This window comes from Aplysia californica, unplaced genomic scaffold (assembly GCF_000002075.1).
Source record: "Aplysia californica isolate F4 #8 unplaced genomic scaffold, AplCal3.0 scaffold00379, whole genome shotgun sequence".
NCBI lineage: Eukaryota > Metazoa > Mollusca > Gastropoda > Aplysiida > Aplysiidae > Aplysia > Aplysia californica.
Window position 1 is genome coordinate 87,025 of NW_004797649.1, and position 16,023 is coordinate 103,047.

Here is a 16,023-nt window from a genome sequence, read left to right on the forward strand (position 1 = left end):
CACACACACACACACGCACGCGCGCACACACATAAACAGACGTACACATATATGTAGCCTACCTACACACATTACATACACACACAACAGACACACCTACGAAAATGCTTTACTTTCACTTTCACTTTCAGTTTCAGTTTCAGTTTCGTGGAATCTTGCGCCATGTTTTTTTTTTCTCATTGAAACGAGCGAAAGGTGTGGGGTGTGAGAGACAGGCGACAAAGATTCTAGATCTAGTCAAGATCTAGATCTAGATCTAGATTCCAGAGAGACGGCAACACTTTTGGTCCTCGTATTGGAACACTAGAAATCGGACATGGATAAAATTGAACCTAGTGCGTGCATTGGGCATTTTAAAGCCCAACGATGTTTATGGGATCCATCAGATCCTGCATACAAGAACAGCGATCTGAGGCGGAATGCGCTTCAAAGAATTCTTATACAAAATAATGTTCCTGTGACAGGTAGGTTAATTATTTAATTTTCAACTGCAGATGAGCTGTATATCTAAAATCTAAATCTAGATCTAGATACAGATCTAGTTCTAGACCTAGAGCAAGGAGGTTGTAGCTTAGGTCCATGGAGAATCTAGATCTAGATCTAGATCTAGATATCTATTTGGCAACATTTGGGTGGTAGGTCTAGATCTAGGCCTAGGTACAGTCGAAAATGCCCTGACGGCCACCTCTTTAACTATACAAGACGACCACATGTACAAATGGCCACTTTCCATGTGGCTGTATTATATTATATATTATATATATAGGCCTATAATATTATATTGTATGTGTGTGTGTGTGTGTGAGAGAGAGAGAGAGAGAGAGAGAGAGAGAGAGAATAGTGCAAACGTGGGCATGAAAAAGTAAACAATCCTTCTTCCTTCTTTCCATCACATCTGCTGTATTGCCCTGTATTATAATGACATCACTTTGGGATTTATAATTAAGGTGCTGAAGTGAGAGAACTCCCTCTTTATTTCTGTAATTTTATCAAATTAAAAAGTCTTTTTCCAGGTTCAGGAAGGTGTGATTGAAATGTAGTCCGACCTGCTCTAATCACCACCTGCCCCAGACAATAAGTGATCACCAGTAAGCCTACAAATGACCACTTTCTACTTCGGCTTTGTGTTATAAAGTAACATAATATGATGAAATCAGGTGCTCGTCAAAATAATGAAATCGAAGAAACCGGCATTTTTGTGCTCTTTTGGCAATTTTTGTTTTTGGCTGAACAGCTTTTAAGTTAATTTAAAAACACACTTCCTTGTGGATTTTATTGGACGAAAGGTACAAAAATGTAATTGTGTAGTTTTCAAGGATTTTTAAGCTTTGGAAGTCAACTAACTATATGTCATTTTCTTGCTAATTTTACCTCTGAAATCAAGTGCCCCCCACCTTCTTGAATCGCAAATATATCTGAGCTGCCATTCATTGTCAAAATAGATGAGTATCTTGTCATCAAAAGTAAGACAAATTAGCAGGCTTTAGGATGATACCAATAACTTCATCTTGACCATGACTATTGATGATTTATTTTAGAGGCACCAGCCATCAATGTCAAGGTGCTGTTTTTGCCTCTTTTTTCCTGTCTGCGGATTAATATATTCTTTTTTCCTATATTTAACGTTAACTCCGTCACGAAATGTGACGAGCGCCTGATTCCACCATGTCGTGGCACAAATATTATGTTATGATGACACGGTACTGTACAAGAAGTCTACCTCTGTGTAAGAAAGACATGCAACCAGTTTTCTCCTTTTTCAACGGATGACCATTTTGACAATTTTTACTGCACATTAAAGTTATATTTTTGTTTTTGTTTTTTTGTTTTCAGACGAAAATGTTTCAGCCTGGAATAAAAAGTTCAACGGTTGGATGACCAAGTACAAACAGGAGCTCCGTCAAGTATACGAGTATTCTTTCAATGCATACAACCCTGAATGGGTCAACTTTAACCTGTTAGATGAGTTTTTACGTCCCATTTTCCAAAATAAGGTACATTATGTTTCTGTGTAGCTTCTTTGGAAATTTTATTGCTTTCACAAGCAATCCACCTGAAGTGAAATAAAAAATTTCTTTTTTTACACCCTCCCAAAGCTGTGTCAAAGATGCGTCTCTCAACATCATCATAATGCTGTTTAATGCAGTGGTCAAGGCGTACAATTTTTTTGCTTTTCATTATTCCTATTAGGAACAACACAACAAAAACTTTTTTTTTTTGTCTCTGGCGTGAAAAGTACCCAAACAGACTTATAATGCGATCAAAAATTCGTGGCGCAACTCATCCTCAAATATATCTCTTTAATGGGTGCATCAATGTCACCCTTACTTTGCATATATATATATATATATATATATATATATATATATATATATATATATATATATATATATATATATATATATATATATATATATATATATATATATCAGTTTGTATCAATTTCTCTTAACTTAATCATATTTTTCCCCATCAGTTCATGCTGGATTAAAAACCCTTTCTTCAAAAATTAATATAAAATAGGCCTACTATAAATCTCCATCACACAGAAAATGTGATTGTTCACAACGCTTCCCGCTTCTCACATACATTTTATACGCGTATGGCCTACATCACAGCTCGCCAATAACACTTTTTAGTGGCAGAACTTCTGCCAAAAAAAATTAATTTTATAGCGAACCCATTTTTTGCACTAAAGGTTCCCTAAACATACTTTCAATAAAGAGCATAATATAGAGATTAGAAGAAAAAAATGACTGACTTGTTTTTAAAAGCGATATTGCCCGAGCTGTAAACTTTTAAAAATCTATAGAAACCTTTGACTGGGATTTTTTATTTGTATTTATGAAAGAATTTTCTAGAACACAGTGTGCAGGAGTTTGAGAAAATATTCATCTGTTAAGATAAATTGATAAAAGTCATTGTTCAAAAGTTGGAGACTGTTCGATAGGCAAGGAGATATTTCACAATATGTTGCGCCATGCATTTTTGACCGCACTATAAAGTCCTATAAGTGGATAGCTTTGACACCAACAAATCTGTATCTTTTAAATATTATTGTCTTTCAGATTTTTAGAAAAAACAACAAAGGCTTTGGGGTTTTTCTGGAATTTGGATTTTGTGTCTAGGCTCAGTTTTCCTGCATTTCTCAGCTTTTTCGTGATTTGCATCTCATGCTCATCTCTGTTTAGATTTTAGCCACAACTTTGTGTAAAAGACAACTCCCCCCTCTGAATTAAAAAAAAAGAACTGGGGGGTTCGGCTTCTAGGGGGAGGGGGGGAGTGTATGCCTGCCTGTTTTAACCCATAGGCCTAATTTGATATTTTGCTGATAGGTTTCAAATTTTCTTGAAATTAATTGATTTGCGACAGTTTTAGTAGCTTTATGTGTGATCTGCAGCAAAAAATACTGCAGTTTGACCTCCAAAGTATTGTATCAATGTGCGGGAGTGAAAGTAAAAATTTACCTGTATTAGTATTATTCCAGGGGAGAAAAAAACTACCAGACCTGAAAGTAGTGAAAGTCTATTCAAATGCCTAACTTAAAAATTCTCTTTGCATTGGGACCTTGATGTCGCTCAGTGCTACTTTACCCTTCGAAAAACTTTAGACTTGAGACTTAAGTGCCAAAGCCAGGAGTAAATTTAAGGCAAACATTATGTTGACAAGGTGTTAGAAAATTTCTGCCTTTTGTGTTGTGAGTTATCGGAAATACTCTATACATCGACAAAGCATAGCTGATTAAAACCTGCAAATTCTTTGCCATATCAACAGACCGAAGGGCTAGAACCTAAATGGCCGCTGGATCAGAAAAGTAAAGTAAAGTGTTGTGAGTTACAGTCCAGGCCAAAGTGAGAATTTACAAATTAATAATAATAATAAGGATCATTGTTTGAAACTTGAAACAATTAACAATTATGGGTAGGTGGCATGGTGTGTTGTGATGCACAATCAGGATACGTTTTGTTTACAATAAATTTATACTTGGCTACAGCCCTAGTTCTTGACACCCTTGGGAAGAAGACGATCCGTGGCCATTTACAAATTTTTAAGCCAGATTACTAATTTTTTATCTGTGGATTACTAAAACAAATTTTTTTTAGTGCTGATGGGTGAGTGGCCCTGGACTCAGAGCATAATAGGCCTATATTGGGAGGGGGGGGGGGGCATTTCTGTCGGCAAACTTTCGAATTGATTTTTTTGTTTGTCCCTCATGGATGTTTATGTCATTTTGATTTGCATATTTGACTCCAACAAAGGTGTTCTTCTGTTCGATTCTTGCTGACTTTACGGACTTGTTTTTGCTACAAGGATGTGACAACTTCTCAGCATGTCCAGTTTTGTTCTTGATCCCACTTTCTATCTTTTCTCTTTCTTCGTAGTTTCTATTTTGATTCTTGTCTGAATAGTGGGACATTTAACGTCATATCCTCGTTGTAACCATCTGTAGCAGAGTTCCACTGCATAGTTTATAAGTTTGTAGATGTGAACCACTAGGTTGCCTTTGTTTGCATTCCCCACCCCATTCAGGGTCGGCAGTATAATAGTATATATATTTAATTAATGATATTGCTTTGGCCTATGGATCTTAATCATTTACCGCTTAGTCCATTCTGTTGTTCACAATTGTCCCTTTTCTGGTGAAAAAAGGATAAACACGTAATCTGGAAATATTCTGACACTCTGGATTGCCGTATTACATGTTGAAGCTTTAAAGGCCACACAAGTACTCAGAAACTCCTTCTACAGTTTTAATTTAATAGGTTTCTTTCGAAGAAAGGGGTATCCCCCGGGGCGGTGCCCCTGACTGTAGTGTCTTTAGGCCATTCCCTAAGGGGGGACATTTCTCGTTCAAGCTCAGCAGAATTGTAAATGGGCTGATTCATGTCACGCGCACGCTCATAACTGCCTGATGTGCAACAGGGAACTGCTGCTTTTTCTTTCCTAATCCTTACTATTGTCATTTTCCTCTACTTCTTTTGTACGTTTGTCACTCTCTTGTGACTTGCTATTTCCGGGATGCCTGGATAGTCGAAGCAGACCTTGTGCTGTTGAAGCTAGAGAGGTGAGCAGAATAAGTCTGATTCCCTGTAAAGACTTCTCTGTTGACACCCACCCCTTGGCGCTCATATGACCTTATGCCGTTGCGAGCACCGTAAAACCCTCTACTATTAAAAAAAAGGAGAAAGGGGACGTATAGTTGCCCCCACCCCATGCCTCCCACCAAGGAGACCTTTCCTGTCTTCTTGCGCCCCTAGGGTACTTTTAGGTTTAATAAAAAGTTTTACGGCACTTGTAACACAACGAGGTCATATATAATCCCCTTATATTAGAGGTACTACAAGAGAGTAACAAACACAAAAGAGAATGAAGAGAGATAAGGACAATAGATGTTTGGTATGAAAAAACTAGCAAACCACACCAGAGCACCTGCCAACCACCCACCTTTTGGGTACGTGTACAGAGTTGCTGCTTGTTTGGTACTAAAGGCTGGCTTTTTTTTTGGTCAAAACCTCCTCTAGCGTCCTAATATTCACATGTTGTCATCTGACAACAGTATACATTTTTTAATATTGATGCACTAACCTTATCCTTGCAGCCGAACTTGTTTTTGTAAATGGATGGTTGGCAGGTGCTCTGACGTGGTTTGCCCCTTCTTTCCTAGGAAACAACTTTCGTCCCTATCTCTCATGCTTTTATGTGTTCGTTACTCTCTTGTAACACCTCTTATCTTCAGCACTTGTTTGACCTAACTGTGTTGCAAGTGCCATAAAACTATAACACTTACTAAAACCAGGAACCTGTTGTCTCTGCAGATCTTTAAATGTCCAGCCACCAGCATTGCAGCTTCAAAGCATCCCCCACCTAGCCAAAGTGGGGTTCATTCTCCACCGGACGGACAAACACCCAAGAAAAAGAAGAAACAGAATCCCAGCTCGGCAGCAACCCCAGAATCTGCACATGCACGCTTTGGAAAATATATCGCCAATACTCTTGACAGCTTTGCCGTCGATGACGCCACTGCAGCTGTAAGAGAAATCCAAGCGGTCATTACCAAATATGTCATGAAGATATAACCCCTCACAGTGGCATAGTTTTTTTTACATTGTACCAACTCATCGAGATTTACAACAGCAGATCTTGAATTATGTGTTCTGGAGGGCAGGCAAAAATTGCCTCGGTGGGGCCTAAAAATCAGAGGGCACCGAGGCGATTTGCTAGGGCACCATGGCAATAATTGTAGGTAATCATTTTGTTGAATAAAGTTGGTAATACTGGATTGTGTATCACAACGTTTATATAAATAACAATACAATTTCTTCTTGCTCTCTACAAAAGTATAGAGTTATCGGAACCTTTGTAAAATCATGAATGAAAACTAAGTGGCGTCGGTGGCCTAGTGGTTAAACTCTCGGACTCTCAACCGTAAGGTCGTGGGTTCGAATCCAGTCAGGGGCCCGACGTTGTGTCCTTGGGAAAGGCACTTTACACTTATTTTCCTCACTTCACCCAGGTGGGAATGGGTACCCGGCTATAGACAGCGAAAGATCTTGTCAGTTTGTTAGTGATTGAGCGCTTAATCGGCTGCTCGCACTGTATGCTTCCCGGGAAGCTGAGAATGTTTCGGAGTGTTCTATGGTCTGCTGGGGTAATAATATAGTGTAAAGCGCATAGAGCCTGCTGTTGAGCGGGGATACGCGCTATACAAATGCTATCTATTATTATTATTATTATTATTATAAGTAAATCACTGTAAAATCACATCAAAACAGAAGCTCTGAAAATCACAGTTTTAAATTTTTAAAATTATCACGATTGCATCTGACTTTTAAATGCCTTTATGACTAGCTCTTGTTGATTTGGTTAATATGAATGAATGTGACTGTTGACAATAGGGCACGATCGACAATAGTAATAAATAATATGACCGATTAGGTAAGACATTAATCATTAATGAGATTCAGAGTGGTTTACAGGCAGTGTAGTAATAAAATAAAAACAAATCATGGTAAATGAAAATAAATTTTGAGCTTGTATGAAAAAGAGAAAATGAGGAGAGAAAGCAACTTATGAACTTGTATGAAAAAAAAAGAGGATATGTCGCGGTTTGTCTAAAAAGGTCTACCTCTTTTGTTACGTTTTGTTTAAAAAAAAGCCCAACTTTTCGCAATGTTTGAATGAGGAACAAATGTACTCTGTGAAGAACAAAGTTGACCCTGGAGTGTGCCTTGCCTTTCTCTAGATAAGATGATAGGCCTACTAGTTTCGGCCAACCTTGAAAAGTGGTGTTTGTTGCATTTTGTCGCGAAACTGTTCCATATATATATATAATGTACCCGTCATGATGTATATATAGTTTAAAAATAGGGTATTTTTTACTCATCTTGAGTGCTCAAGTAATTGTGTGTTAAATAAATATAGAATATTTTAAATCCTAAACTTTAGTACCAAGCAGAAGTGCATTCAAACATTGAAAATATTTAGTATACACCATCATAACACTACACCATGTGTCCGCTGACAGGATTTAGTTTTTTTATATTATATTGATGATGTTATTGCTGAGTAAAATGTACATAACCATGCCATAATTACATCATCAGACTTTCCAAGGTATAGAAAACGAAATCGTTAAACATAGAGCCTACGATCCCCAGTAATGACCAGTATTAAACACTGGTTTGATATTGATCCATCAGAAGTGTAATGTTCCGCTCCATAGTATGGTTTTGCTTAAAAGTGACTTTGAGATAATCTAGGTTTGTCATAAAAATGTTATGAACAAACACTTTATAATATTTACGCCAATTATCATGTGTGGGACTTCCCACTGTTTCTCAACATTCTTCATCAGTGTTGTGTAAACATGGATGAATCTTCGACAATCTTTTTTCTTGTCTGTTATTTTTGTACAAGAATTTGGTTTTACTTTTTATTTGTGCTAGTCTGTTTGATGCAAGTCTGTTTGATTCAAGGACTCTAGGTTTCTAATTACTTCCAAAAAAAAGATCTTCGGACTGGTACTCAAGATACTATCTTGACCAAAATTTCAGATGTAACAAAGATGTAAAACCTTCATAATATCTTCGTTTATGAGCTAAGTTAGATCATGGCAGATCTATATATGTGAAGCGTGCTGACAAAATGAGTTACTTCTTGGATTCGAGACCCATGGAAATAGATACATCAAGCTTATAGGTGAAGTCTTTAAAATTTATAATATGTATGAAATAATAAGAGGCATGTTATACTTAAAGAAAATGGCATCAATATAAAAATTTACAAATTTGACCCTAATCTTGATTTTTGGCCAATATCTCCATTTTTGGATTGCGAGAAGTAACTCATTTCGTCAGTACGTCTCACATATTAAGCTAACCCCCTGAGGCAATGCAGTCACACCTATAAGTACTTTAAAGGCCACCTGTATAAGACAATACCTGTACTAACGGCCACTTCTGATCATCCCCTTCCCTTGAGATTTTTTTTCCGCATTGTAATGAACCTGTGTAAGACAAGCACTTGTCAAAGATGGCCATTTTTCTCCTTGATAATGGGTGGCTGTTTTAGGTAAGTTGGACTGTATATTGTCTTCTTTTATACCTTTAGAATTTGTCTCGTCTTCTTGTCCCCATTCGTATCGTGTCATGTGATATCGTATGTGTCTTACTGCATTTGAAAAATCATATAACAGTGTGTTAATGTAATGTATAAATATGCCTGTTGTATAAACTTTTTTCAGTCAGTCATCAATAAAGTCTTCATTATTTTGTGGTGACACATATAGTCTTGTAATAATTGCTGTTGTATCACGACTGAGTGGAATCAGCTTCAGGTGCTCGTCAAGTTTTGAGCATGTCTAGTTATTGATATCATCTTAAAGCTTGTACATTTGTTCTGCTTTCGATTTGAACATTGATACACATTTATCTTGAATGCAAAATTGAGATTTGCAATTGAAGGAGGTAGGATCGCGCCCAGTTTCAGAGGAAAAATTAGTGAGAAAACGGCCTCCTATGTTTTGTGAATTTTCCATAGCTTGAGAGAACTTGGAAATGAAAATTTACATCTTTTGTGCCTTTAATCTACGTTTTTCAGTAAATAGGTGTTTTTACGTCCCCTTCAACGCAATTTAGATCATTTAAAATAGGACGCAGGCTTCACCCCGCCTGTTGAGGCCAATTGTGATCTTATTTGAGAGGGATTGTAAGTCCCATGTACAGAAAGATCGAGACACTTTAAAATAACAAACAAAAAAACCAACAACAACAAAAATCCATCTGTCTTAAATAGAAGTTGAGATATTTGCCATTGAAGGACGTGAAGGTCGCATGATGTTGGAGGTAAAATGTGAGAGAATTAAATGGCCGCTTTTGGTGACTGAAAACTTTAGATACTTCTGAAACTGATAATTTACATTTTTTGTGGCTTTCGTCACTATTTTAAAGTGAAATTCACACAGAAATATGTATTTAAATATAACTGAATATAAGAGGTGGTGAGCCGAAAAACAATAATTTTGATGATTAAAATTGCCGAACTGGCGGGAAAATGACGGCATCTTCGATTTCATTATTCGAAAACTGGCCGAAATCGTGCCTCATAGTTTCCCAGGCCAGCGACATCTGGAAGTCATTAAATCACCGTCGGAACCGCTCCGTGCCGGGTTACGCGGGGGTCACTGGCCGCTCCGTTGCGCATCAGCTACAGGCGGGCAGGTCATGGCGTAATCGACATGTTTGACACTAATTAGCGGCAGTATCCTCACTCTAACCACGAAATATTCCATACAAAAAGAAAAGACCAAAATTCTCTCTCTCACTCTACGAAAACCCGATCTTAATGTGGCGATATTTGCCGATGTTACAGTGTGTGCAAAATATTCTGAATTTCATTGAATTTAATCTGTGTGTGCTGCACTTTATTCACTTCTAATTTCAAAAGTGCTCGATCAATCTCAACAAATTTTGGTACATGTACTGATGACATATTTGTGCTTTACGTGTGTAATTTTCATCATCGTTTGAAGAATAGTTATTGCAATATTAAGTCGTTTACATCTGATTCTCAGCCAGTGATTGTTATTTGTCCCATGCAACTGTGTATTCTGGATTCTATACTGTTTTAAGTTCAACAGTTCACCGTTAATTTCATAGATTGTTGTTTCTATGAAAGGCAGACATATTTGTGCTTATTGTGTATAAATTTCATTTTTGTTGATTGAGCCATGTTACGATATTAGGTAGAATCCATTTGCCCGTGATTCATGTATAGCAGTTTTACTGAAATCTCCAAATGGAACACACACACGAGATACATTCCTCCTCCCTGAATGAACTTTGTCGCATTTGCGGGTGTAAGAACGTGACTAAAGTACAACAGAGGCAAAAAAGAAAGGCTAGGACATGTGACTCACTGCAAAGTGATATTTTATTAATTTATGAAATTGACATTAGAGAAGACACAGATGACAAATATTCGAAGTTTATTTGCCACAAATGCCACATGAGGATATATGATACTAAGAAGAATACCACTCCATCCACCCTTAAAAAAGCGCGAGATCTGGTCAGAAACAGTCAACACATATGGTGTACATTCGAGAATCAAACTACGATAAAAGATTGCAGTGTTTGCCGTCATCGTGTCAATTTGTCAGATGGCTGCCTGAAACCAGCAAAGGAGCCCGCCGCAACAGTTGCTGGTGACTCTCCCAGCACCAGCCCTAGCCTCCACTCACAACACAGCCCTGTCACACCCAGTCAAACAACCTCCACATATGATGACCCAACAACCAGACCCTCTAGTTCAAACACACCACATTCTTCCCACATAAACACTGTTTTTCCCTCACAAACACAAAGTGCAGAACAGAATGAAATTACATGTATTTCAATCCCTCTTGCAACATCAACACCACTAAGACCTTCAAAACCAGAGTTGAAAGACATTGGCACTTCTCCAATGTGCCTACAAACAGATAAGGTTCACCAAGACAGCACAACATCCCCACTTTTCAAAACTTTAGATGAGTCAGACACGTTAGCTCACTCACTCAGCCAACCTCTAGATGCACCTCTCAGTAAGAGGGAGGATGATGTCAGCACACATTTGTTTAAAAGAAAACTTTTCACTACTAAAAATCCACAAAATGTAGTCACATTCAAAACAGGGGGACAGCCAATTGCTGTAAAAAGATTAATTATTCCAAGAAAAGATTCTTCTGAAGCAGCTAGTCCCACAAAGAGAAGACGGTCGCGATTGCTAGAAGGTACGAGAGCAAATGTTGCTGGACCATCGATGTCAGCTGAAGACATTCAGTTTGCCTCTGAATTGAAGAAAATGCCAGGAAAAAGGAGGCAAGGGGTTTTCAACAAAGCTGGGGCTCAGAGTAGGATTAGATTAACCCCTCAACAAACTTTGATTATGAAAGAGACAGCGGGATTTAGCGGTAGGCAGGGTAGGTATTATGGGAAAGCTTTAAAGCAAGTAGGGGTACACTTGGCTAATGAACATTCCGTTAGGAAATTATCAAAAGAAGTTGTGTCAGACTCTGTAGAAGTTGAGCACAGAATGTTTCTTGACAACCAGGGAAAAGAACAGGGTGTCCCGTACGGCCGCATTAAGAATTTATCCTCATTTGTTGATAGCCTGTTAGATGAGTATGTTGAGAATGACCTCCTTGTGTGGCCTGACACAATACCACAAGAGGAAGTGTGGATCAAAATTGGGGGGGACCATGGCAAAAACTCGTTCAAAATGACACTTCAGACAGTCAATACATACAAACTCAATGCTAAACAAAACACAATCGTCATTGCTACAGCCGCAGTAAAAGACACACATGAAAACATAGTTAGGTTTTTAGCTGGGGGTTTAGGAGATGACATCGCATCATTATCGGCACATACATGGAGGGGGGAAAGGCTGAAAATCTTTGTCAATGGAGATTATGATTTCATGTGCAAAATGTATGGTCTGTCGGGTCCACAAGGAACGCACCCATGCCTGTGGTGCTTGATATCTAAAGCCAAACACTATGTTTTTCCTGAAACTTATCAGCAAAGAGATCTGCACATGTTACACACAGACCATGCTGCGTTCATGGCACAACATGGTGGGGACAAAAAGGGAGCAGCTCAACATCACAACTGCTTGCATGCACCTTTACTCACAACAGAACTAGACCATGTTACACCTCCATACCTACACATATTGTTAGGTATTGTTCTAAAACACCACAAATTGTTAGAGATAGAAGCAGACAAACATGATAGGACTATTGCATCCATGACACCCAAAACTCTCACAAAGCTTGGACTTACACTCATGAAATATGGACAAAATTACAAGACAGCACAAGAAATACAAGAAAAGATCCGCTTTACTAGGACATGCGCTGCCATGAGTGACACACAAGAAGAGAAAGGAACGTTTAGGACAGAGACAAGGCGGCTGCGGCACACCCTGTCTGAACTAGATCGCGTTGAGCTGTCCCCCCGATCTGGACCAGTGGCTTCAAGCCTTGACACCATTCTCACTAAACACCGCATTACGCCACAAGCTTACCACAGTCGATCATTCATTGGCAATCATTGCCACAAATACCTCAACCCAAAGGTGCACAGACATCTCACTCAGACAATTGTAGAGCAGACACAGATGTACACGTATGATCCAATCATTGTTGACAAAGCACACACAATAGGTTTGATTTTCGACTCACTCAACAAAGCATACAGTCAAATCCATGATGACATCTCACACAGCATACCTATTCCGAAAACCTCTATTCCAGCAATTCAGACAGCAATAGATACGTACATGAAGCTGTACAGAAGACATTTTCCAAAAAAGACAATCCCCAAACAGCACATTTTAGAACAACACTGCATTCCATTCATAACACAACACGGCTTTGGCTTGGGCCTGCTGGGAGAACAAGGAACTGAAAGCTGTCACCAGTCTATTTCAAAAATTGAAAAGCGGGCTCAAGGCATAGTAGACAATACTGAAAAGCTACGATATGTTTTGAACGCACATTTGCTCCAGACAGCGCCTTCACTGCGCATCGAGGCTGCAGGCACCGAGAAAGCAACCACGGCACCATAGATAAACGTATATATCTACTGTACAAAATGTGTAAATAATCTAGATCTGAGTCATTAATGAAAGATACTGTGATGTGAATTTAATCACAAGCCCGACGAATTTGACTTTTGAACGAAAAAGCAAAAATATGGATTATTGATCTTCCAACGATGATGTCCTTTGGTGAGTAGATACCCACATTATTTGTCTTTATTCTGAGCCAGTTTTAGTGAATTTATTCGAGCTCTTTGGTTGTTACATAACTTTTAATTCAGTGTATATTACATTAATTACCACATATAAGACGGCTGTATTTGATCGCATGCAGTTACAAAACTATACAAGATATCTTTGTTGCGTTTTCACAAACTGTACATTGAAAGAAGAAGCTCAAAGATGGAACACTGTGTATATATTGATAACCCTGCTTTCATTCGTGAGCGTTGAAACAAAACTGTGTAAAATTGCCGTGGTATGTAACTCCGCGCGTGGAGTGAGCGCAGGTAGACTGACCGGCAGCTGACCCCGGTCACGCTGACCTAGCGGCGTACGGCCTGGCGAAACTAAACGACCGCTGATTCGGCGCTGTACCATGATGTCTCAGATTGACATAAAATATGCTTACTTCAGTCCATTTGACTGTCACGGTAGTATTATGCGATTGTGCAACATTTGCATAATTTTTGATTCCCCGCGTTTTTCCCGGGTTTTTTTTTCATTTTTCACAAAACAATTAATTAACGCCTCGCCTTGTGACTAAAGGGGAGTAATCAACGTAATAAGTCTCATTTAAGTGAAAAGCCCTTGTTAGAAGATCGTGATTAATTGTTATGGGTAAGGTCTTTTGTTCCTTGAGCATATTCTACAGTGGAAACCATCAGGCCCGGTAATAACAGGGATCCGGTAATAATAGGGATGTTTAAAATCCCCGTTTTTTCCTACTCTTTGTCTCTATTAAAAGTTATCAGCAATAACAGGGCCTCATCGGAGCCCAACCGGTTATAGCAGGGACAAAGGCTCGTTCACAATGTGTTAAAAGTAAGAGAGAGAGGAGAGAGGACGACCGGTCGGCCTAGATCTAAGCCTACTTCTTTCATTATGGTCACCAACGATGTCAAGCGCAAGAGAAAATGCCTTTCAATTGACAAAAAATACGAAATAATCCAGACTGTTGACAAAAAGTAAGCTCCACTGGCAGAGATTTGTTGTCAGTTCGACATTCCAAAAGGGTCGATTCCAACCATTATCAAGGATAGAGAGAAGATAGTGGCAGCATACTCCAAAGGAAAGTTTGCTCTGGATCGAAAGAAGATGAGACTACCCAATGCAGATGCTGTGGACCAAGCTCTTCTGATGTGGTTTAAGGAGGCAAGGAGAAAGTTGGTGCCAAAACCTCTGTTCGTGGGTACTTGGGGCAAGGGAAACTACCCACGAATAAGTACAGCTAGATTAGTCCACACATTCTTACTTTCCTTGCATTTCGGATTTAACAGGGATCGGATATAACAGGACTTTTTCTCTACTCCCACCATCCCTGTTATATCAGGTTTCCACTGTATTTTTCAATCCATCAAACGTTATTCTCATGTCTGCTGATATTTCATGTTTGCCAGGTGTCTCTGGTTTTAGTTAGTGATGTGCCAGCATCAGAGGTCCAGATGTCCCTTTTTTTTTTCCCCTTTCCTCTATAGATCTACAGCTGAAAGTTACAGAAAGAGATTATATATATTTTTTTTTCTGACTGATGTGTATTGTTTTCTTTCCAAAAACTCAAATTACTCATACTGATATGTTCTGTTTTCAGTTTTTCTGTACATAAAACATGAAAATTCTTGTTGAAAAAATGCAAAACATGTCGCGAAAGGTGTTACGGTAACTTGCATTATAATTTTTTTTTTTATAATTTTGCATTTTTCATGCATAATTTGGCCATCTAAATTTGCATAATTCTACGGGGACAGATTTGAATTTTCTGACCCGACTTAATCGTGGTGTAGTTTGTCATTGTGTCCTTGGAAAAGACTGTTTACGCTAAATTCCTATTTGGTCCATAATCCTTTCAGAGATAGACGTTATACTCAGAGATCCTGCCTCTTAAATATAACCTACTAGTTTTGATAGGAGCGTTAAACATATACCATATTTCTCCTTTTTTTTAAATACTGAAGACGTAGTCAGACATTCTTACTTTTTAGTTCTGCTTCCTTATTCTTATAAAACATTTTTATTGTGTTGTTTTGCACAATAAAATCATAGATCTAGCTTTCCATGAGAATCATGTTTTTACTTGCTTTTGCGTGATCATTAAATTTTGTATGCATGTTTCTCTGAATGTCCCGCCTCATAAAAGAACTGATGCTGCTATACATACAAAATATAATATTATAATATTGCGGGTTTGTCAGCGAGACCCAGCCCCCACTTGTACAGTAACCTCCCTCGTTGTGGAGATTAGGTCAGCTGGCACTAAAAGTGATACCGACTGAAACAGCCGTATTATGCAGGTGATGCAGTATAGTGGCGAATCTTTGATAGAATTGTCTTTCTGTTCTTGGGGCGCCATCAAAAAATAGAAAGCATGGGGATTCATTCTTTGCAGTCTCAATGAAAGCGGGGCGTATCTATTCCGAGTAACGCCCCTTACCCCAAATCACGATCCAGATTCCGCTTGGCGCAAGCAGATTATAATTAATTATAAATTATAGAAGGTTCTAAGGCCCTGGGCTTGGCGCCAAAGATTCTCTGCAACTAATCTTTGTTGGCACTACCTAAAAATCTATCGTTACTACCGTCTGCTACGTCACGGAGAATCCATGCACTGAGCATGTATTGTGACGGTTTTCATGAAACTGGAAAAAGTACAATTAATTGTCTGTTAACTGTTATTGCACACTTTCCACAACCATGGTATTGCAGACAGGTAAGGGGAGG

General features: G+C 38.6%; 1 protein-coding gene across 1 annotated transcript; it reads left to right on the plus strand.

Moving 5' to 3' along the window:
* Window positions 1–175: 175 nt before the first annotated feature.
* LOC101855274 lies at window positions 176–6,280 on the plus strand (the record flags this gene model as incomplete). The annotated part of the gene is given in 3 exon segments (XM_005103549.3): window positions 176–464; window positions 1,834–1,994; window positions 5,817–6,280. Coding segments are annotated over 3 exon segments (570 nt in total). The 3' UTR covers window positions 6,078–6,280.
* Window positions 6,281–16,023: the final 9,743 nt, after the last annotated feature.